At 68.5% G+C, this 19,963-nt stretch overlaps 2 protein-coding genes and 1 non-coding gene across 7 annotated transcripts; 2 read left to right on the top strand and 1 right to left on the bottom strand.

The window, feature by feature from the left end:
* Window positions 1-1,214: 1,214 nt before the first annotated feature.
* LOC147649197 (dickkopf-related protein 1-like) lies at window positions 1,215-4,121 on the top strand. Its single transcript, XM_086864732.1, has 4 exons — window positions 1,215-1,446; window positions 2,811-2,988; window positions 3,114-3,309; window positions 3,736-4,121. The coding sequence occupies exons 1-4, from the start codon at window positions 1,297-1,299 to the stop codon at window positions 3,788-3,790; spliced, it is 579 nt and encodes a 192-aa protein (XP_086720858.1). The 5' UTR covers window positions 1,215-1,296; the 3' UTR covers window positions 3,791-4,121.
* On the top strand, window positions 2,470-2,559 carry TRNAI-UAU (transfer RNA isoleucine (anticodon UAU)). Its single transcript is given in 2 exon segments — window positions 2,470-2,507; window positions 2,524-2,559. It is a non-coding gene; the product is annotated as a tRNA-Ile (tRNA).
* CACNB1 (calcium voltage-gated channel auxiliary subunit beta 1) lies at window positions 4,038-19,465 on the bottom strand. 5 transcript variants are annotated; one of them, XM_086864727.1, is made up of 15 exons: window positions 19,258-19,464; window positions 18,016-18,201; window positions 16,239-16,325; window positions 14,760-14,879; window positions 14,268-14,390; window positions 14,034-14,170; window positions 13,872-13,948; window positions 13,483-13,628; window positions 11,215-11,295; window positions 11,063-11,121; window positions 9,966-10,075; window positions 9,206-9,357; window positions 9,001-9,096; window positions 7,209-7,394; window positions 4,038-5,784 (listed from the first exon to the last, which is right to left on the bottom strand). In XM_086864727.1, exons 2-15 carry the CDS (start codon window positions 18,100-18,102, stop codon window positions 5,407-5,409), a joined length of 1,839 nt encoding a protein of 612 aa, XP_086720853.1. In that variant the 5' UTR covers window positions 18,103-18,201; window positions 19,258-19,464; the 3' UTR covers window positions 4,038-5,406. The 5 variants fall into 5 exon arrangements, with proteins under 5 accessions (XP_086720853.1, XP_086720855.1, XP_086720857.1 ...); XM_086864729.1 differs by lacking the exon at window positions 13,483-13,628 and adding an exon at window positions 11,447-11,466; XM_086864731.1 differs by lacking the exons at window positions 11,215-11,295; window positions 13,483-13,628 and adding an exon at window positions 11,447-11,466 and having other exon boundaries at window positions 19,258-19,465.
* Between the last annotated feature and the right edge of the window lie 498 nt (window positions 19,466-19,963).

The following is a 19,963-nucleotide window of genomic DNA, read 5'->3' as shown; positions in this document are numbered from 1 at the left end:
CCGGGCAAACAGGCGGGGGGCCCCCGGATCCTGGAGACCCTTCCCGGGCACTGAGCGCTCCCGGAGCACCGGGAGAGAAGTTTGGGATCACCCCAATGTCCCTGTGTCACCCCTCAGCTTCCCATCTCACCGCTGGGGAAACTGAGGCACGGAGGGACTCGCCCAGGAAGGGTCGCCGGGGAGGGGGGGGGGAAACCGAGGGGAGGGGGATCCCCACATCCCTGGAGACCCCCAGAGCACCCCACTCCCAGCTCCTCGCTGCCCTTGGGGTCGAATCCCCCCTCCTCCAATCCTCCCGGGAGCCGGGAACGATCCCGGCCTGGACCCGAAGTGTATTGGGCAGGTCTGGGGGGGCGCGCTGAGCCCCCCGCGTGTTTGGGGACACGGAGGTGACACTGTCTGGGGGATGCGCTCGGGGGGGCCCGAGATAAGGGCCGGGCGATAAGGGCCGGGCTCGCACCCCATTCGCGGGGGCCTCGGGGAGGTGCCGACCCCCGCAGCCCGGGCTGGGCAGGGGGCGGCGGATGGGGGGCTCGGACAGGGGGGCGGATGTGTCCCTGTGCCCACCGCTGCCCCTTTGGGGGGTCCCGGCCTTTGTCCCCCCCGCTTTTCCCTCTGCCTCCCTCTCATCCTCGCTGTCCCCGCTCTGGAAAAGGGGGAATAAAACCAGGGAATTGTAGGGCTGGGGGGGCACACACCCCAAACTGTCCCCAAAATCACTCCGAGCTGTGTGGGGGAGCACCCCAAACTGCCCCCACCGCCCCCCTGAGCTATGGGGGGACACCCCAAACTGCCCCCCTGAGCTCTGGGGGGACACGGGACATCCCAGACTGCCCCCACGAGCTCTGGGGGGACACGGGACATCCCAAACTGCCCCCACGAGCTCTGGGGGGACACGGGACATCCCAAACTGCCCCCACGAGCTCTGGGGGGACACGGGACATCCCAAACTGCCCCCCTGAGCTCTGGGGGGACACGGGACACCCCAAACTGCCCCCACCGCCCCCCTGAGCTATGGGGGGACACGGGACACCCCAGGCTGTACCCACGGCTGGCGCCGGAGCCAGACTGCCCGGGGGGGCTGTTTGCTGTGGGGCTGGTGCCCACCCCGAGGGGAAGGCTGGCAATTATGGAAATCCCTTAACCCCTGATTGCCTCCTCCCACCCCATTAGGCGAGCAAACAGTTTTAGCGGCGGGGACCGAGATAACCCGCGGCTACATAAACCTCGCGGGCCGGCCGAGCTGCCAGCAGCGCCAGCAGCATCATCATCATCATCATCATCATCATCATCATCATGATGGGGACATCCCCGGCCGTCCTGTGCCTCCTGGCCTGGCTCCTGCCCGCCGCCGCCGGACACCTCTGGGCATGGATGTTCTCCCTGCCCCAGCACTCGCCCGATGCGGCCGCCCTGGGCAGGAGCCCCGGGGCGGATCTGGAGGAGGTGAGGGGGGTCCTGGGGGGCGAGGGGACAGCAGGGTGCGAGCAGGGATGGGAGACAGCCAGGGTGGGCTCGGGGTGGGCACAGAGCAGAGATGGGTGCAGCGGTGGGAGCAGAATTTACAGCCAGGGTGGGCTCGGGGTGGGCACAGAGCAGAGATGGGTGCAGCGGTGGGAGCAGAATTTACAGCCAGGGTGGGCTCGGGGTGGGCACAGAGCAGAGATGGGTGCAGCGGTGGGAGCAGAATTTACAGCCAGGGTGGGCTCGGGGGTCGGAGGAGGGGTAGGAGGGTGGTTTGGGGCCAGGGAGGGCTCAGGATTTGCAGCGGGGTGGGCACGGGGCAGGTGCAGGAGCTGCAGAGGGGGGTTCGCAGTGGGGTGGGCGCAGAATTTGCGGGGCGCAGGGGTGGAAGGGGAGTTCAGAGCCAGAGTTCTCAGCTGGGGCTGCAGCGGGGGCGATGAGACCCGCGGAGAGCCCACAGTGTCCTGCTGGGGAGGGGGACACGGGAGGGCTCCGGTTCCAGCCAGAAGTGGACACCGGGGGTCCGGTTCCGGGGGTGACACCGGGGGTCCGGTTCCGGACGGGGATGGACACGGGGGGTCCCACTCCAGCCGGGGGTGACACGGGAGGGGTCCGGTTCCGGCCGGGGGTGACACCGGGGTCCGGTTCCGGCCGGGGGTGACACGGGAGGGGTCCGGTTCCAGCCGGGGGTGACACGGGAGGGGTCCGGTTCCAGCCGGGGGTGACACCGGGGTCCGGTTCCAGCCGGGGGTGACACGGGAGGGGTCCGGTTCCAGCCGGGGGTGACACCGGGGTCCGGTTCCAGCCGGGGGTGACACCGGGGTCCGGTTCCAGCCGGGGGTGACACGGGGGGTCCCGCTCCAGCCGGGGGTGACACCGGGGGTCCCGCTCCAGCCGGGGGTGACACCAGGGGTCCCGCTCCAGCCGGGGGTGACAGCGGGGTCCGGTTCGGGTCCGGTGCGGCGGGGCCGGCAGGGGGCGCGGTGGCGCCGGGCGGCCCCGGGCGCTCCAGTGGCGCAATCGGTCAGCGCGCGGTACTTATAGGGCGGTACACGAGCGATGCCGAGGTTGTGAGTTCGAGCCTCACCTGGAGCAGGACTTTTACAGGGGTTCGCGCCGCCCCCGCCCCTGAATTACCCCCCAGCTCGGTTTTCTTTTCCTGAGGAAAAAAATCCTGGAACCGCTGCGGATGGAGCCCCCCAGAGCACTGCCGTCAGACTCGGCCCCCCAAAATCACCCCAACACCCCCACACCCAAGCTTGCTTTGCTTTGACGGCGTTTTGCGCCGTTCCGGGGTGGGGGATGAGGTGCGGCCCCCCTGACCGGCCGTGTCCCCCCCTCCGCAGGTCACCCCGTGCAGCCCGGCCACCCCCTGCGCCCAGGGACACTTTTGTGACGAGCACTTCGGGCTGTGCCTGCCCGAGCGGCCCGAGGGTCACTACTGCCGCCAGGACCCGCACTGCGCCCGCGGGCTCCTCTGCATGTTCGGCAAGTGCCAGCAGCCCGTGCCCCCCGGGCAGGACGGTGAGTGGGGGTCTGCCGTGGTGGGTGGGGGGACACGAGGGACAGGCTCTGCGAGCCGGGGGGATGCGGTGCTGAACCCCAGGCCGGGCTCGGAGCGTCCCCTGAGGTCGCTTTTTGTGCGGCAGGAGCGCGGTGCCAGCGGGACGAGGAGTGCGGGGCCGGCGGCTGCTGCGCTCGGCAGCACGGGGAGCGCGTTTGCCAGCGGCGCCTGGAGCTGGCCCAGAGCTGCCACGTTCCCCCCGGGGGACTCGCCTTCAGCATCAACCAGGTGTGCCCGTGCCAGGCCGGGCTGGTCTGCCGGCCCTCCGCGCCCGCCAGGGAGTGAGTACGGGGTGCAGGGCTGGGCGGGGGGCGTGGGGGGCAGCCCTGGGTCGGGGGGCACAGCTGGGTGTAACCCTGGGTTAAGGGGGACAGCTGGGTGCAGCCGTGGGTCGGGGGGCGTGGGGCACAGCTGGGTGTAACCCTGGGTCGGGAGGCATGGGGGACAGCCCTGGGTCAGGGGACACATTTGGGTGTATCTCTGGGTCTGGGGGCACAGCTGGGTGCAGCCCTGGGTCGGGGGGCACAGCTGGGTGCAGCCGGGGGTCGTGGGGTGCAGCCCTGGGTCTGGGGGCACAGCTGGGTGCAGCCGTGGGTCGGGGGGCACAGCTGGGTGCAGCCGGGGGTCGTGGGGTGCAGCCCTGGGTCGGGGGGATGGCGCTGTCACAGGGACTCGGTGTCACGGATGTCGCCGTTCTGTGTCCGCAGGAAAGCGTTCGAGTACCGGCCGGAGAAGAGCGAGTGGCGGTGCCGGCAGCCCTGAGCTCCCACCCTGTATTTATTGTGTCTGTAAATAAATATATTGTCCCGATAAAGCCGGCCCAGCGCCGCGCTGAGCCCGGCGGCTGCCGCTGGCCATCCCCGGGCTGGGGGGGCTGGAGCCCCCCGAGCGCCCCTTCCCCAGAGCCGGGCAGGTCCCGGCTCCATCCTCAGCTGAGCAGGGGTCACTGCAGCGCTGTGTCCCCCCAGCCGGGCCCCCCCCGTGTCCCCCCAGGAGGCTCAGGCGTGGGGCAGGTCTCACCGAAATGTTTATTACAAAGAAACCAAGCGAGCGGGGCGAGTCCCCCTCCCCTCCCCACACACACACACAAAAACCAACGAGAATAAATAAATAAAATACATTTTTGTCGGGTCTTTAAATTAAAAGTTTGTGGAGTGACATAAATACGGGACGTCCCTCTGCCCGCGGGGGGGGCCCCACTGCCCGGGTTGTGGCCGCCGAGGGGGCGAGCGCTGGGGCAGGGGGGGCTCAAAGCACTTGGCAGGCAGTGACACCGAGTCCCCCCCCCCAACAAAACAAGGGGGGGAAACTGAGGCACACGTGGGTGGCGGCTTGGCAGCGGCAGAGCTGGGTGCCCCCCCAAGCCCCCCGACCCGGGCTGGTGGTCTGGGTAAGGCAGTGACCCCCGGCGTTGCCCCCGGGGTGGGACAGAAGTGGGACAAGCCCCCGTCCCAGAGGGTTGGACATGGGGGTGTCCCCGGCCCACCCTGGTGTGGTCACCCCGCAGATTTGGTGGGGGGGGGGCACAAGGGATGCCCCGGGGCGGGCACAGGACAAGGCAGTGCCCCGGGGGGGGGGCAAGGGGGGACGGACAGAGGCTCACAGACAGACGGACGGACAGACACGGCTGGACAGGCACGGCGGGGGGGGGGGGTTGGAACGGGGAGGGAGGGGGCGCTGGGGAAGGGGGGGGCCGGGGCCTGGCGGTCCCAGGACAGCAGGACCCCCCCGCGGCAGGCCAGGGCTGGGCAGCTGTTAGCACAGGTTAGACCCCCAAAACTGGCTCAGATTCACCCCCCACCCCCCCAATTCAGGCAGAGCCCCTCCAAGGCAAACACATGCAAACCGCCCCCCCCCCCCCTCGGGCAGGCAGCACCTCGGGGGGCGCAGCCTGGGGCAGCGGGGAGCCCCCAAAGCCCTGCACACACCGCACACGCATGCACCCCCCCGGCAGCGCCGGGGGCTCTGGGGGCAGTGCCGGGCACTGCTGGGGTGGGGGGCAGCTGGCAGGGACCCCCCCCCCCACCGCCACGGCCGGCTCCGGGGGTCCCTGCGAGAGCACCATGGAGAAGCGGGGGGCACCCGGCGGGCAGGGCTGGGGACACGCCCGGGGGACGGGGACACGCCGGGTCCCCTTTGGTCACTTGCTGTCCCTGCGGGGCAGGGAGGGCCCGAGGCACCGCGAGATGCTGGGGGGCTGCGGCAGGGGGAGACCCCCCCTCAGCCAAGGGTGGGACAGGGGGAGCCCCCCGGGACAAAGCGGGGGCTCCCCATGGCACTGCTGGCCGGGCTCGGGGGGGCACAAGGGCAACCGGCGGGGCTGTCCCGCGCCCCAAAACCAGCGCTGGGGGGGCACCCCCTGCCCGCACCCCCTGCTCCTAACGCATGTAAACGTCCCGGCCCCAGCCCTCCCCCTCGGCCCGGCCCAGCGGCTCCTGGCCCTTGGCTCGGCCCCGCAGCCCCCGGCCCTCCCGCCCGGGCTCGGCCCCGTCCCAGGAGCCGGGGGGCGGCTGGGGTCCGGCCCCGGGGGTGCCCGGCGGCTCCTCCTCCACGGGCTCCATCTCGATGTCCATGCAGCAGGAATCGCCGGGCTCCGAGTCCCGGCTGCCCGGCGCCTCCGAGTCGAAGGTGTCCTGGCGGGACAGGCTGCGGGGGCCCTGGCGGGCGGGCGGCGGGGGGGGTCTGCCCTGCCCGCGACCCCCCGAGTCCCCCGGGCCCTGCCGGAGGCGGCCGCGCTCCCCCTCCGGGTACGGAGCCTGGGTGCGAGAAGCAACCACACCATGCGGGGACGGACGGGCGGGGGTTAGTGGGGGGTTAGTGGGGGGCAGCCGGGGATGGAGGGGGGCACACGCTGCTGCCCAGCCCTGCCGGTGACGCGGTGGCAGCGGGGCACAGCCGGGGGGGGCACCGGGAATGGGGAGGGGGATGCGGGGTGGGGGGCTGCGGGGCAGGGCGTGGAGCACCAGTCCGGCTCGCTGGAAGGTTTAGCGACAGACGACACAGGAGACGCGTCCCCCCTCTGTCCCCAGCCCCGGGGGTGGCTGCAGGACCCCCGGCTCAGCACCGCAGTGGCCACGGTGGGATGGGGCTGTGCCCCCCACCCGGCCCGCCCAGGACACCCCCAAAGCCTCGCCCCCGCCACGGCTCCCCCAGAGAGGTGGGAATGGGGGTCTGGAGCCCCGGCAGCCCCCCGGAAGGCACAGGGTGGGTCTTGAAGGGGGCAGATCCTGGGGGTTCCCAATCCCCAGGGCAGCTCCGGGCCTTGGAGGGGGCACGGATTCCCAGGAGACCCCGAATGTGGGGCTGGCACCAGTCCCAGGCAGGGAGAGATCCCCAGGGCCGGTCCCAGTGCCAGCCCCAATCCAGGAACGGGAGCAGCTCCCTGGGGTGACCCCAATCCCAGGAACTGTCCCACACCAGGGGCCTGCAGTACCCCGGGGAGGGGGGCAGAGGTTCCCAAAGGAACAATCCCAGGGATGGCCCCACTCCTGGGGGGGCTGTGGTTCCCCATGGTGACCCCAATCCCATGGGCTGCCCTAATCCCAGGGTCCCCAGGTGACCCCACACCTCGGGACCACGGTCCCCTGGGGTGACCCTGACCCCAGGACAGGTGACCCCAAGGACAATCCCACACCCGAGGAGGGTCACAGTCCCTCAGGGTGACCCTGACCCCAGGACAGGTGACCCCAGGGACAATCCCACACCTGGGGAGGGTCACAGTCCCCTGAGGTGACCCTGATCCCAGGACAGGTGACCCCAGGGATAATCCCACACCTGGGGAGGGTCACACCTGAGGTGACCCTGACCCCAGGACAGGTGACCCCAGGGACAATCCCACACCTGGGGAGGGTCACAGTCCCTCAGGGTGACCCTGACCCCAGGACAGGTGACCCCAGGGATGGTCCCATACCCGAGGGGCCGTGGTTCCCCCGGAGCCCCCAGTCCCAGAGTGCAGAACAGCCCCCTGGAGCAGGTGACCTCAGGGACCGCCCCACACCTGGGGGGGCTGTGACACCATCCCCGATCCCAGGGGTCTCCGGAGGTTTTGGGGGGGGGGAATGTCCCCGCCGTCCCCTCTGCCGCCTCACAGCGCGTGCTCCTCGAGGGGTCCGGGGGGGCTGGGGGTGGCCTCGCGGCCCCAGAGGTTGAGGTTCCTGCGCAGGGAGGTGAGCACCTGTACCTGGAGGTTGGAGACGGGCGCGGGGCTGGCGGCCAGGGCGGCCGTGGCCATGGTGCGGTTCAGCAGCGGGTTCGGGGGGTTGCTGCTGGGCGGGTGCGTGGCCTTCCAGTAAGCCTCCAGGTACTCGGCCAGGTGCTCGCAGGCCTCCTCCAGCTGGTTCTCGTCCAGCACGATGTCAAACATCTCCTGGGGAAGGGATGGGTGCGAGGTGGGGACGGTGGGGCGGGGTGTGGGGCAGCTAGGTGTGGGGCAAGGACAATGGGACAGGGAGGGGTCCATGGGACAGGGAGGGGCAGGTGGGTGTGGGGCAGGGACAATGGGACAGGGAGGGGTCCATGGGACAGGGAGGGGCAGCTGGATGTGGGGTAGGACCTGTGGGATTGGGGAGGGGTCCATGGGACAGGGAGGGGCAGCTGGATGTGGGGCAGGACCTGTGGGATTGGGGAGGGGTCCATGGGGCAGGGTGGGGTCCATGGGACAGGGAGGGGCAGGTGGGTGTGGGGCAGGGACAATGGGACAGGGAGGGGTCCATGGGACAGGGAGGGGCAGCTGGATGTGGGGCAGGACCTGTGGGATTGGGGAGGGGTCCATGGGACAGGGAGGGGTCCATGGGACAGGGAGGGGCAGCTGGATGTGGGGCAGGACCTGTGGGATTGGGGAGGGGTCCATGGGACGGGGAGGGGTCCATGGGACAGGGTGGGGTCCATGGGACAGGGAGGGGCAGGTGGGTGTGGGGCAGAGCCTGTGGGACAGGGTGGAAACAATAGGACAGGGTGGGGTCACTGGGATGGCAGAGCCTATAGGACGCAGGGCAGAGTGAGGTCAGGGCCAATGGGACACAGGGTGGGAGCAATGGGGCAGGGCGGGATCTGTGGGGCAGGGCAGGGACAATGGTATGGGGCAGGATCTATAGGACCGGGCGGGATCTGTGGGGCAGGGCGGGATCTGTGGGGCAGGGCAGGGACAATGGTATGGGGCAGGATCTATAGGACCGGGCAGGATCTGTGGGGCAGGGCAGGGACAATGGTATGGGGCAGGATCTATAGGACCGGGCAGGATCTGTGGGGCAGGGCAGGGACAATGGTATGGGGCAGGATCTATAGGACCGGGCAGGATCTGTGGGGCAGGGCAGGGACAATGGTATGGGGCAGGATCTATAGGACCGGGCAGGATCTGTGGGGCAGGGCAGGGACAATGGTATGGGGCAGGATCTATAGGACCGGGCAGGATCTATAGGACCAGGCGGGATCTGTGGGGCAGGGCAGGATCTATAGGACAGTGTGGGCAGATAACGGGCAGGGAGTCTGTGGGGCAGCTCAGGGTGGTCTCAGGGTGGTCTCGGGGGGTCTCAGGGGGTCTCAGGGTGGTCTCAGGGTGGTCTCGGGGGTCTCAGGGGGGTCTCAGGGGGGTCTCAGGGGGGTCTCGGGGGGTCTCAGGGGGTCTCAGGGTGGTCTCGGGGGTCTCAGGGGGGTCTCAGGGGGGTCTCAGGGGCTCTCAGGGTGGTCTCGGGGGTCTCAGGGGGGTCTCAGGGGGGTCTCAGGGTGGTCTCGGGGGGTCTCAGGGGCTCTCAGGGTGGTCTCGGGGGTCTCAGGGGGGTCTCAGGGGGTCTCGGGGGGTCTCAGGGTGGTCTCAGGAGGTCTCAGGGTGGGCTCGGGGGGTCTCAGGGGCTCTCAGGGTGGTCTCGGGGTGGTCTCAGGGGCTCTCAGGGTGGTCTCAGGGCGATCTCAGGGGGTCTCGGGGGGTCTCAGGGTGGTCTCGGGGGGTGGCACCGCGGTGCCGGGGGCACACTCACAGGCGGGCACTGTGCCAGCTTGTCCGAGGCCACCATCTGCACGTTGAGGTGCTTGGCCTGGGACTTCCCCCTGGACTTCACCAGCCTCTGCAGCACCTGGGCAGGAGGGGACAGCCCCGGTGGCCGTGGGGACACGGCCGGAGCGTGCCTGGCCCCCCCAGGCCGGCGGGGAGGGGCTGGCGCTGCCCCCAGGGCCCGCACCCACCTTGGGGGAGGTGATTTTGATGTAGACGATGATGGGGGCCAGGGAGGTCTTGGCCAGCTGGGCCGGGTGGTTGATGGTGTCGGCGTCCAGGGCCACCAACTGCAGCGTCCGGGCCAGCTCGAAAATCCGCTCGGTCTCGCTCTGGACCTCGGCTGGGGTGGGGGGGACACGGGACAGGGTGAGGGGACAACGGCTGCGGGACGTGATGAGGGGCACGGGAAGGGGACAGTGGTGCTGGTGCTGGGGCTTGGCCACCTCGGGGTCACCGCGGGAGGGGGGTGGCACCGGCTGGGCAAGCCCCCCACCCCAAAGCAGGCACACACAGCCGAGGGGACATTGCCACCACTGCCGCCACGGTGTCCCCAACCCTCAGACTCTGCCCCAGCGCCTGGGCAGGGCCAGGTGGGGAGGACGGGGGGTCCGAGGGGTCCCCGTTACGTACCCAAGACATCTGTATCAGGAGCAGGGGAGGAAGGAGGCAGCGCGGAGGGGAGGAGGAACCCCAAAAGAAAAGAGAAAGAGGAAAAAAAAAAAAACCAAAACCACAAGAGAGAAGATAAAAGAAGAGGAGAAGGAGAAGGAGAAGGAGGAGGAGGAGGAGGAGGAGGAGGAGAGGCACTGAGTCACAGGGTTGGGGGAGCACAGAGCCCCCCATTAGCCACCCCCACCCCCCAGGAGCGGAACGGGGTCGGGCAGGGGGCTGATACAGATGGAGGCTTGGGGGGTCCCGGGGGTCCGGGGGGGTCCGGGGGGGCCGTACCCAGGCTGGAGCGGGTGCTGGAGCGCTCGATGATCGTGTGCTTGCTGGGGTTGTTGAGCACGGAGCGCTTGGCCAGGGAGATGTCGGCTGTCACCCGCGTGATGGAGATCCTGGGGACACAGCGGGGGGACCCCCCCACATCCACAGCCACCCCCCGGGACCCCCTGGACCCCCGTCCCGACACCCCGCACCCGCGGCTGCTGGAGCCGCCCCGGCCGGGCTTTGCCTGTGGGTTTAGGGGTCCCCCCGTTATGGGATTTGGGGTCCTCCATTGGGTTAGGGGTCGCTCCTGTGAGATTTGGGATCCCTCTCATGACATTAGAGCTCGCCCTAAGGGTTTAGGGTTAGGCCCCTGTGGTTTTAGGGGTCCCCCTGTGGTTATAGGGCTCCCCCCATGGGTTTAGGGCCCTCCCTGTGGTTTTAGGGGTCCCCCTGTGGTTATAGGGCTCCCCCCATGGGTTTAGGGCCCTCCCTGTGGTTTTAGGGGTCCCCCTGTGGTTATAGGGCTCCCCCCATGGGTTTAGGGCCCTCCCTGTGGTTTTAGGGGTCCCCCTGTGGGATTAGGGACCTTTCACAGGATTGTGGATCACAGCAGGGGGGTGTGATCCCTCCATGGCTTTGGGGTCCTCCACAGGATTAGGGGTTCTCTACAGAGGTGGGGTCCCCCCATGACTTCAGAATTTCCCCCCTGTTCATTCAGGGGTCTGCCATGTGATTTGGGGTCCCCCTCGTTAAATTAGAGTCCTCCCCTCACGGATTTAGGGGTCCCTCTATGGGGTTTGGGGTCCTCTCATGGGTTTGGGTGTCCCCACTGTGGTGCCCCTATATGGATTTTGAAGTCCCTCTATGGGGTTGGGGGTTTCTCTATGGGGTTGGGGGTCCCCACTGTGGTGCCCCCATATGGATTTTGGGGTCCCTCTATGGGGTTAGGGGTTCCTCTATGGGGTTGGGGGTTTCTCTATGGGGTTAGGGGTCCTCTCATGGGTTTGGGGGTCCCCACTGTGGTGCCCCCATATGGATTTTGGGGCTCCTCTATGGGGTTTAGGGGTCCCTCCGTGGGTTTAGGGGTCCCTGGCCATGCAGCCCACCCCCCTCACCTGCCATCAAAGCGATGCTTCAGGAAGTCGAACAGCGCTTTCTGCATCATGTCCGTGACCTGGGGGTGAAGGGACAGCGGGGACAGAGGGACAGTGTGGGGCTGGGGTCCCCCCCGAGCCCCCCGAGCGCTCCCCCCGGCCCCACTGCTCACCTCGTACCCCTTCAGCGACGGCCCCACGAGGATGATGGGGCGCATGGAGGGCACCACGTCGTACGGGGGCACGTGCTCGGTCTGGGGACAGAGCCGGGGGTCACCGGGGCCGGGGGGGGACACGGGCCACGGGGGCGGCTCCGGGGGTTTGTTTTTGGGGGGCTGCAAGCGGGGGGCGCCTCCCTCCCCCCCCCTTCCCGCGGGCCCTCCCGGGGGTCCTGGCGCTACTCACCGACTTCTGCTTCTGCTTCGCTACGTCCCGGGGGGCCGCGGGGGCCGGGGGGCGAGAGGAGACAAACAAGGCATGCGTGTTACCCGCGGGTAGGGGCACCGGGGGGCGCGGGGACACGGGGGTGACCCCCGGGGTGAGCCACGGACACAGGGGTGACCCCCGGGGTGAGCCACAAACACGGGGGTGACCCCTGGAGTGACCCAAGGGACACGGGGGTGACCCCCGGGGTGAGCCATAAACATGGGGGTGACCCCCGGGGTGAGCCATAAACATGGGGGTGACCCCTGGGGTGACCCAAGGGACACGGGGGTGACCCAGAGGTGACCCCGGGGACACTGGGGTGACCCCCGGGGTGAGCCACAAACACAGGGGTGACCCCCAGGGTGAGCCACAAACATGGGGTTGACCCCCGGGGTGACCCAAGGGACACTGGGGTGACCCCTGGGGTGAGCCACAAATACAGGGGTGACCCCCGGAGTGACCCAAGGGACACATGTGTGACCCAGAGGTGACCCAGGGAACACGGGGGTGACCCAAAGGTGACCCAGGGATGTGTGTGTGACCCCCAGGGTGACCCAGGCGACACACGTGTGTGACCCAGTGACCCAGGGACACGTGTGTGACCCCCCAAGGTTGAGCCACAGACACGTGTGTGACCTGGAGGGTGACCCAGGGACACGTCTGAGACCCAGAGGTGACCCAGGGACACGTGTGTGACCCAAGGGACACCCCGAGGGACATGTGCATGACCCTGTGGGACACCCCAACGTCACACGTGTGACCCAGATGTGACCCAGGGACACGTGTGTGACCCCCAGGGTGACCCAGGGACAGTCACACCCCCTCTGGGGTAGATTTGGGTATAGCGAGGGCTTGGGGGGTGGCTGGGACCCCCCAGGCCTGCTGGCCCCAAATGTCCCTGCAGACCCCCCCTGGCCCGCGGAGTGGTTGCGCCCAAAACTCCCCCCAGCTTATGGCCAGTTATGGGGGAGGAATGGTCCATTCTCAGTCGTGGGGGGGATGAGACACCGGCCGTGCTGGAACACACCATGCGCACACTGCGGGGGGAGGCAACCGGGGGGGGGGGGGGCATGGGCTGGCCCATCTCATGGAGCGGGGGGGGATCACAGCCACGGACTGATCCATCCCATGGACCAGGGGGGGATCACAGCCACGGACTGATCCATCCCATGGACCAGGGGGGGATCACAGCCACGGACTGATCCATCCCATGGACCAGGGGGGGATCACAGCCACGGACTGATCCATCCCATGGACTGGGGGGGGATCACAGCCATGGGCTGACCCATCCCATGGACTGGGGGGGATCACAGCCATGGGCTGGTCCATCCTGTGGGTCATGGGGGGATGTCACTATGGATGGATTGGATGGATGCAACCCACGGATCACAAGGGGAGCACAGCCACGGACTGATCCATCCCACAGTCCATGGAGGGGGGACACAGCCACGGACTGATCCATCCCACAGTCCATGGGGGGGACACAGCCACGGAACGATCCATCCCACAGTCCATGGAGGGGGATGCAGCCACGGACTGATCCATCCCACAGTCCATGGGGGGGGGGACACAGCCACGGACTGATCCATCCCACAGTCCATGGGGGGGACACAGCCACGGAACGATCCATCCCACAGTCCATGGAGGGGGATGCAGCCACGGACTGATCCATCCCACAGTCCATGGGGGGGGGGGGACACAGCCACGGACTGATCCATCCCACAGTCCATGGGGGGGGGGACACAGCCACGGACTGATCCATCCCACAGTCCATGGGGGGGGCACAGCCACGGACCGATCCATCCCATTGACAACAGGGGGAGTCAGCCCCGCGTGGGCACAGAGCTCACCCCGTGCTGCAGCGCCGGGGCAGTGCGTGTCCCCCAGCTCCCACGGGGTAGCCCCCCAGCCCCGTGGGGTGGCCCCCAGCCCCGTGGGGTGCCCCCAGCCCCCCGGCAGTGTTAGGGCAGGCAGCGGGTGCAGCAGGCGAGGCGGGGGCCGGCGGGGGCCGTTACCTTCCTAAAGAAGGGGATGCGCTTGTTGTGGGCGGGGGGGGTGGTGACACTGCTCACGCTACTCTTAGGGGAGCGCTGGGTCTCCATGGCCTCCTCCTCCTCTAACTCATCGGGATCAAAGGCAAAGCTAGGCATGTCCAGGCCACCTGGGGACGGCCGGAGCCGCGAGACGGCAGGGAGAGAAGAAGAGCGATAATGGCGATGGAAGAAGGCGAAAATGGAAATGGGGTGGAAGAGGAGAAGCAGAGGAGAGGGGTCCCGGGGGGAAAGAGGGGTCACCCTGCCTGCACCCGGGGCTGGGGGGGGACGGAGGGGTCACCCATGGGGAGGTGGGGGAAGGACCCCCAGGCTGGAGCTGGCGGGGCCGGGGGGACCCGGGACACTCTTACCGCTGGCCGGGGGCGTGGGCCGGCGGGTCCCTGTCACCACATCGCCCAGGCTGGAGCTGGAGTTGTCGGTGGATTTGCTGCGTGGGAAAAGCGCCGAGAGAGCGATGAGGGTGGGATTTGGGGGGTCCAGGGAGAGCCGGGAGGGGTCGGGGTGAGCCCCACCTCGAGCTCAGGCGGTTCTGCCTCATCTTCTGCTCCTGCAGCAGCCGCATGTTCTCCAGCTTGACGGGGCTGGGGATGAAGCCCACCTCGCAGCCCTCCTTCACCAGCCGCCCGATCCACCAGTCGTTGTTGTACTTCTGCTCCGGGGAGCGGGGGGAAACACCTTAAAACCCCCCCGCAGCCACCCCAGCGCTGCCCCCCCGCCCCTCCCCGGCCCCCCCAGCCCGCTCCCACCTCCTTGATGTGCAGGAAGTCCTTGGGCTCGAAGCAGATGGCCATGCCCTGCACGGGGACGTCGTCGGTGGCCGAGGGGTTGTAGCCCACGTTGGTGCGCACGGCGAACGCCACCGGCTTGGTCTGCCAACGGGAGAGGGGTCGGCAGCTCCCCCAAAACGGGGAGATCCCACCCGCTGCCACCCCAAACTGGGAGATTCCAGCCGGGGTCACCAGCCGGGCTCGGCTCCTCAGCAGAGCGGCCACAAGCCCGGCCGGGAGCTAACGAGGGGTTCATTAGCTAATTGCCCCGGGCCCCGCAGTGTGACGGACTCTCAGCCAAGGTGAGAACCCACTTCCACCCAGTGACCCCCAGTGCCCTCCCAGTGCCCCCCACCCGTGACCCCGGGGCTCCAGAGGACGGGACACGGCAGGGATGGGGAGCAGGGGGTAGCGGGGGGTCCCTGTGCCGGGGCAGGGGGCGCTGGGGGGCTCCGTTCCCAGCTGTCCCACCTTGGCTTTCTCCAGCTGGGCCATGGCCTGGCGCTCGGCCTCCTTGCGCAGCGCCTCGCGGTCCTCCTCCAGCGACACATCCGAGTCCGAGGGGCGGCTGGTGTAGGACTCGGCCGAGCCCTGGGCCAGCGGGGAGGGGGCTCAGCCCACCCTGGGCCCCCCAGGACAGCGAGCCCATCCCCGATTCCAGCCCTCCGAACCCCCGGCACGCTCTCACTGGTGCCGGTGCCCATCACGGTGGCCACCCAGAGCCACCCGGAGCCACCCAGAGCCACTCAGAGCCACCCAGAGCCACCCAGAGCCACCCGGAGCCACCCGGAGCCACCCGGAGCTGTCACGGTGGGGTCACGGCAGGAGAGGGACACGGCAGCTGTCGCCACCGCTCCGGCCGGGAACGTGACACCGGCCCAGCACCCGCTCCCATCCCGCTCCCCGGGGCCTCTCCGAGAGCCGGGAAGGCAGAGGGGACCCCCCGAGTGTCCCCCAGCCCGGGGGGACAGCGCTGTCCCCACCGCGGGAGCCCAGGGCAATGGGGACAGGGCGCTGTGGGGCGACTCGGGGTCACCCGGGACGGGGCTGGAGCTGGGGTGGGATTGGGGACCCCCTGCTCACCCCCCAGGACCGGGACCAGGGGTTCAGCGGGGACAGTGGAGACACCCAGGGGACCCCCTGCACACCCCCAGCCCCAGCGGGGACACCCAGGGGACGCCCCAGCCCCGTCACGGTGGGTGACACGTGGGACCCCCCAACCCTGATTTGTGCCAACCCTTCCCAAGCCCGGAGGTTTGGGGGTCACTCAGCCCCTCTGCACAGCCCCCAACCCCGGGGCTGCGGACCCCGGCAGGGACCCCCTCCCCAAACCCCACGGGGCACAGCCCAGCTGCCCTCTCCCCCTGCCCCACGGAGGGCACTTTGGGGGTCACCGCAGCCCGGGAACGACCCCCTCACCCCACAGATCCCCCCCAGCTGCCGGGACCGACCCCACGGAGCCGAGGGGGACCCAGCCGGGGGGGCGGGGGGTCCTGGGGGCTGCGGGGCGGGGGCGGGGGTCGCTCACCGGGGCAGCGGGGTGGTCTTTGCCGGGGATCTCCATGGTGGCAGGGCCGGGGGCGAGCGGGGCGGGCGCAGGGCTGGGCACGGGGGGGCTCAGGTTTCAGCCCCGGGTATATTTAGCCCGGTGCCGGGCAGGGGGTGGGGGCCGGGGCTCAGGGAGGGGGGGCCCTGCCAAGCCACAGCGTTGGGAGGGGGGGGTTTGGTGCCAGCCGGGGCTGTGTCCAGTCCCTGTCACCCCAAAAGGGACAGGGGACCCCTGGGGGGGGGGGGGTGGGCTGCAATTTAGGGGGGGACACCCCTCCAGCACCCACGGCAGAGCAGAGGGGCCGAGGGCACGGCCAGCCCTGGCTCGGTGTGACCCCTCCTCAGTCCCCGGGGGACAAAGCACCGCTGGGACCCCCCCAAAAGTGCCGGGGGCCCCCTCACCTGGCGGACGAAGCTGTTGGAGGTGGTGTCGGACGAGGTGCTGCCGTCCGAGCGCTTGAAGCGGCTCTTGCGCCTGCTGTACTTGCCCTGGGGACAGGGGAAGGGGCGAGGGGGCAGCGCTGGAGCACAAAACTCCCCCCAAAACTCGGGGGGCACCCCCAGACCCCCCTGCCGGGGATGCTCCAACCCCCGCCACCCCCAGCCTGCAGCCAAACCCCGCTCATGGGGGGCTCAGGATGGGACGATGGGATCCGTGGGATGGGATGGGATCCATGGGATGGGATGGGATCCATGGGATGGGATCCATGGGATGGGATGGGGTGGGATGGGATCCATGGGATGGGATGGGATCCATGGGATGGGATGGGGTGGGGTCCATGGGATGGGATGGGATCCATGGGATGGGATGGGATCCATGGGATGGGATCCATGGGATGGGATGGGGTGGGATGGGATCCATGGGATGGGATGGGATCCATGGGATGGGATGGGATGGGATCCATGGGATGGGATGGGATGGGATCCATGGGATGGGATGGGGTGGGATCCATGGGATGGGATGGGATCCATGGGATGGGATGGGATCCATGGGATGGGATGGGATCCATGGGATGGGATCCATGGGATGGGATGGGATCCATGGGATGGGATGGGATCCATGGGATGGGATCCATGGGATGGGATGGGATCCATGGGATGGGATGGGATCCATGGGATGGGATCCATGGGATGGGATGGGATCCATAGGATGGGATGGGATCCATGGGATGGGGCTGCCCCCCTCCGGGGGTCATGGTACTGGGGGGCTGCGACCCCAACCCCACGGGGAGGGACAAGGCAGGGCTGAGCGGGTTCGGGGGAGCAGCCCCCAAACTCCAGCTCCCAGAGCCCAAACAGCCCCCCGGGGGGGGAGTGACACCTCCCCACGCCCCCCTCCACCACCCCAGTGCCCCAGACCCCCCCCAGCATGGGGGGTACCCACCCCAACGGGACCCCCGCTCCCCCCCAGGGATGTGGGGGTGTCCCGGTGCCCCCCCTGTGGCAGCTCCCTCCCTCTGGGGGGGGTAAAGGGGGGGAAAACCCTGGGGGGAGCGGGGCTGTCACCCCCCCAGTGTCCCCGAGGGACAGCTGGACCCAGCTGCCACCCAGCCCGGGGGTGGGGGGTCCCCACGCTGGGTATTTTTAGACCCAGCACCCCCCAGGACCCCCCCAGATGCCACCCACAAGGCTGGGGCTCAGTGACGAGGCTCCCTCTGCCCCCAACCCCCGGGAACCCCCACCCCAAAAACCGTCACACCCCCCTCAAGAGCGAGGAGAGGGGGGGGTCTGTGCCCAGCGCCCCCCACCCCTCTGGGAGCAGTGAGGGGAATGTCCCCCCTCCCCCCCAAAGCAGAGGGGACAGGCCGAGGGAAGAGGGGGGACCCCGAGAGTTTTCCCAATTCCTAAAACTTTCCCGGTGGGCGCAACACCCCCCCAAAAACCCACCTGCCCCCCTGGGTGGGGGAAGCCCAGGGGACTGGGAAACCGGGATGGGGCTGGATTTGGGCCCGAGGCTTATGGGGGGAGAACACCCCTTTATTTTTGGGGTGCTGGGAAGGCGGCATCCCCCCGTTATCAGCGTCGGGATTCGGGGGGGGGCAGCGCTGAGCCCCATCTGTCGCCCCCAGCCCCACGGGGGGATTGCACGGGATGAACCCCCCGCCCCCTCCATCCCCTCCGGGGGTGCGGGCGGTGCTGACACCCCCTGGCAGCACCCCCAGATCCCCGCGGGTGTCACCTGGAGCGCGGCGTTGTCCAAGACGTCCATCTGGATGTCCTGCGTGGAGCTGTAGGGGGTCCGGGCCATGCCGCCTTCCCGCACCATGGAAGCGCCGGGCTCGGCGGGATTTTGGGATGGGTGGGTGGGAGGATGGGGGGGGAACCACACAGAGGAAGATGATGACGATGACGATGAAGCTCAGGCCTGGCCCCCGCGGTGACGGAGCGGGAGGAGGAGGAGGAGGAGGAGGAGGAGGAGGAGGAGGAAGGAGGAGTGGGGATGGCGCAGGGGGGTGAGGGATGGGCGGCCGCTCCCGCACCGCCTTCCCGGGGGGATGGGGGATGCGGGAATGCGGCCCCCCCGCAGCGGCTCCTTCCCAAAAAAAGGGGGTGCTGAGGGTCCCCCCCCCTCCCCAAATTCGGGGGAGGGGGGGCTGTTTCCCTCCCCCACCAGCCTTTACCTTTGCGGGACCCCCAAAAAAAAGCCGGGGGGTGCCGGGGACCCCAGGCAGGAGCAGCCCCCATGCCCAAATCGTCAGAGCCCGGAGCGGGATCTGCCAGTTTGGGAACCCAGCGCTGCCCCAAAAATCCGGCTTTTCCCCCCAAAACCTCCCCTGCGCCACAGGGAGGGACCCCCACACCCCGCTGGCTCTGTGACACTGTGCCAGGCAGTGTCCCCTGTCCCCAGGCGCTCTGGGGACAATCTCCCCCCGCGGGGATGGAGGGACCGGTCCCCAGCAGGACCCAGCTGTGTCCCCCCCGCTCTGCTGTCACCGCCGGCTGTCGGAAAGTTCAAAATTCCTTTGCGCCCACCCCCCGCAGCCCGGCCCCGCTCCAGAGGGGATTTTCCTGCTCCCGGGACAGCTGAGAGCCAATTTCCACCATCGGCCCCCATCCATCAGCGCTTCCAGAGCTGGAGGGGCGCCAGCGGCTCACCCCGGAGCCCCCCGACCCCAACCCTGGTTGGAGGTGAAATCCCTGGAGGGTCTGTGGGGAGCCCAGGGGTGTTTGGGGGGGCTCCTTCCAGCCGGGATGCTGCCCGGGGGCGGAGGTGAGCGCAGCTCTGCCTGGCACTGCGTGGGAGAGCAGCAAAATCACGGCATCCCCTCCCCTCTGAGGAGCTGCTGGGGCTCCCCGGGCTCCCCTCCGCTCCCAGGAGCAGCTCCAGGAGCGTCCAGCCGGGATATCCCGGGATATCCCGGGATATCCCCGGGATGAGGGATGGCAAAGCTCCCCCCCCCACCCCGGGGAGCATCCCTACCTGAAACTCCTCAGATTTGGGCTCAGGGTGGTTTCCTCCTCCTGGGATCCTCGGGAAGCACCAGCTGGCACTTCCAGAGGGTTTGGGGACACGCTGGGTCCCGCTGTCACCGGCATCGTCCCCACCCGGGGCTGGCAATTCCCACCCCGAGCCCTCTCCCGCCTCGGGAGCCTCCGGATTTGGCTGTTTGTTTAAGGAAAATGATGAGTCAGTTTTGAAACAGCAAGAGCCTGTGTTTACCCGTGTTTTTCTGGGAAAACGAACCAAAAATCTGTCGGCAGCGGCTCCTCGGCTCGCGCCATATGTCGGCTGCGCCACGGCCGCCAGATCCCCGCGGAACCGACGGCATCCTCGATTTTGGGGGATAACCAGGGGATTTTGGGGGATAACCAGGTGATTTCGAGGGATAACCAGGTGATTTCGGGGGATAACCAGGTGATTTTGGGGGATAACCAGGTGATTTCGAGGGATAACCAGGTGATTTTGGGGGATAACCAGGTGATTTTGGGGGATAACCAGGTGATTTTGGGGGATAATCAGGTGATTTTGGGGGATAACCAGGTGATTTTGGGGGGTAACCAGGTGATTTTGGGGGATAACCAGGTGATTTTGGGGGATAACCAGGGGATTTCAGGGGATAACCAGGTGATTTTGGGGGATAACCGGGTGATTTTGGAGGATAACCAGGTGATTTCAGGGGGATAAC

This window comes from Cyanistes caeruleus, chromosome 27 (assembly GCF_971803275.1).
Source record: "Cyanistes caeruleus chromosome 27, bCyaCae1.hap1.1, whole genome shotgun sequence".
NCBI lineage: Eukaryota > Metazoa > Chordata > Aves > Passeriformes > Paridae > Cyanistes > Cyanistes caeruleus.
The sequence above is the reverse complement of the archived record's forward strand: the minus strand, read 5'-3'. Positions and strand labels throughout refer to the sequence as shown.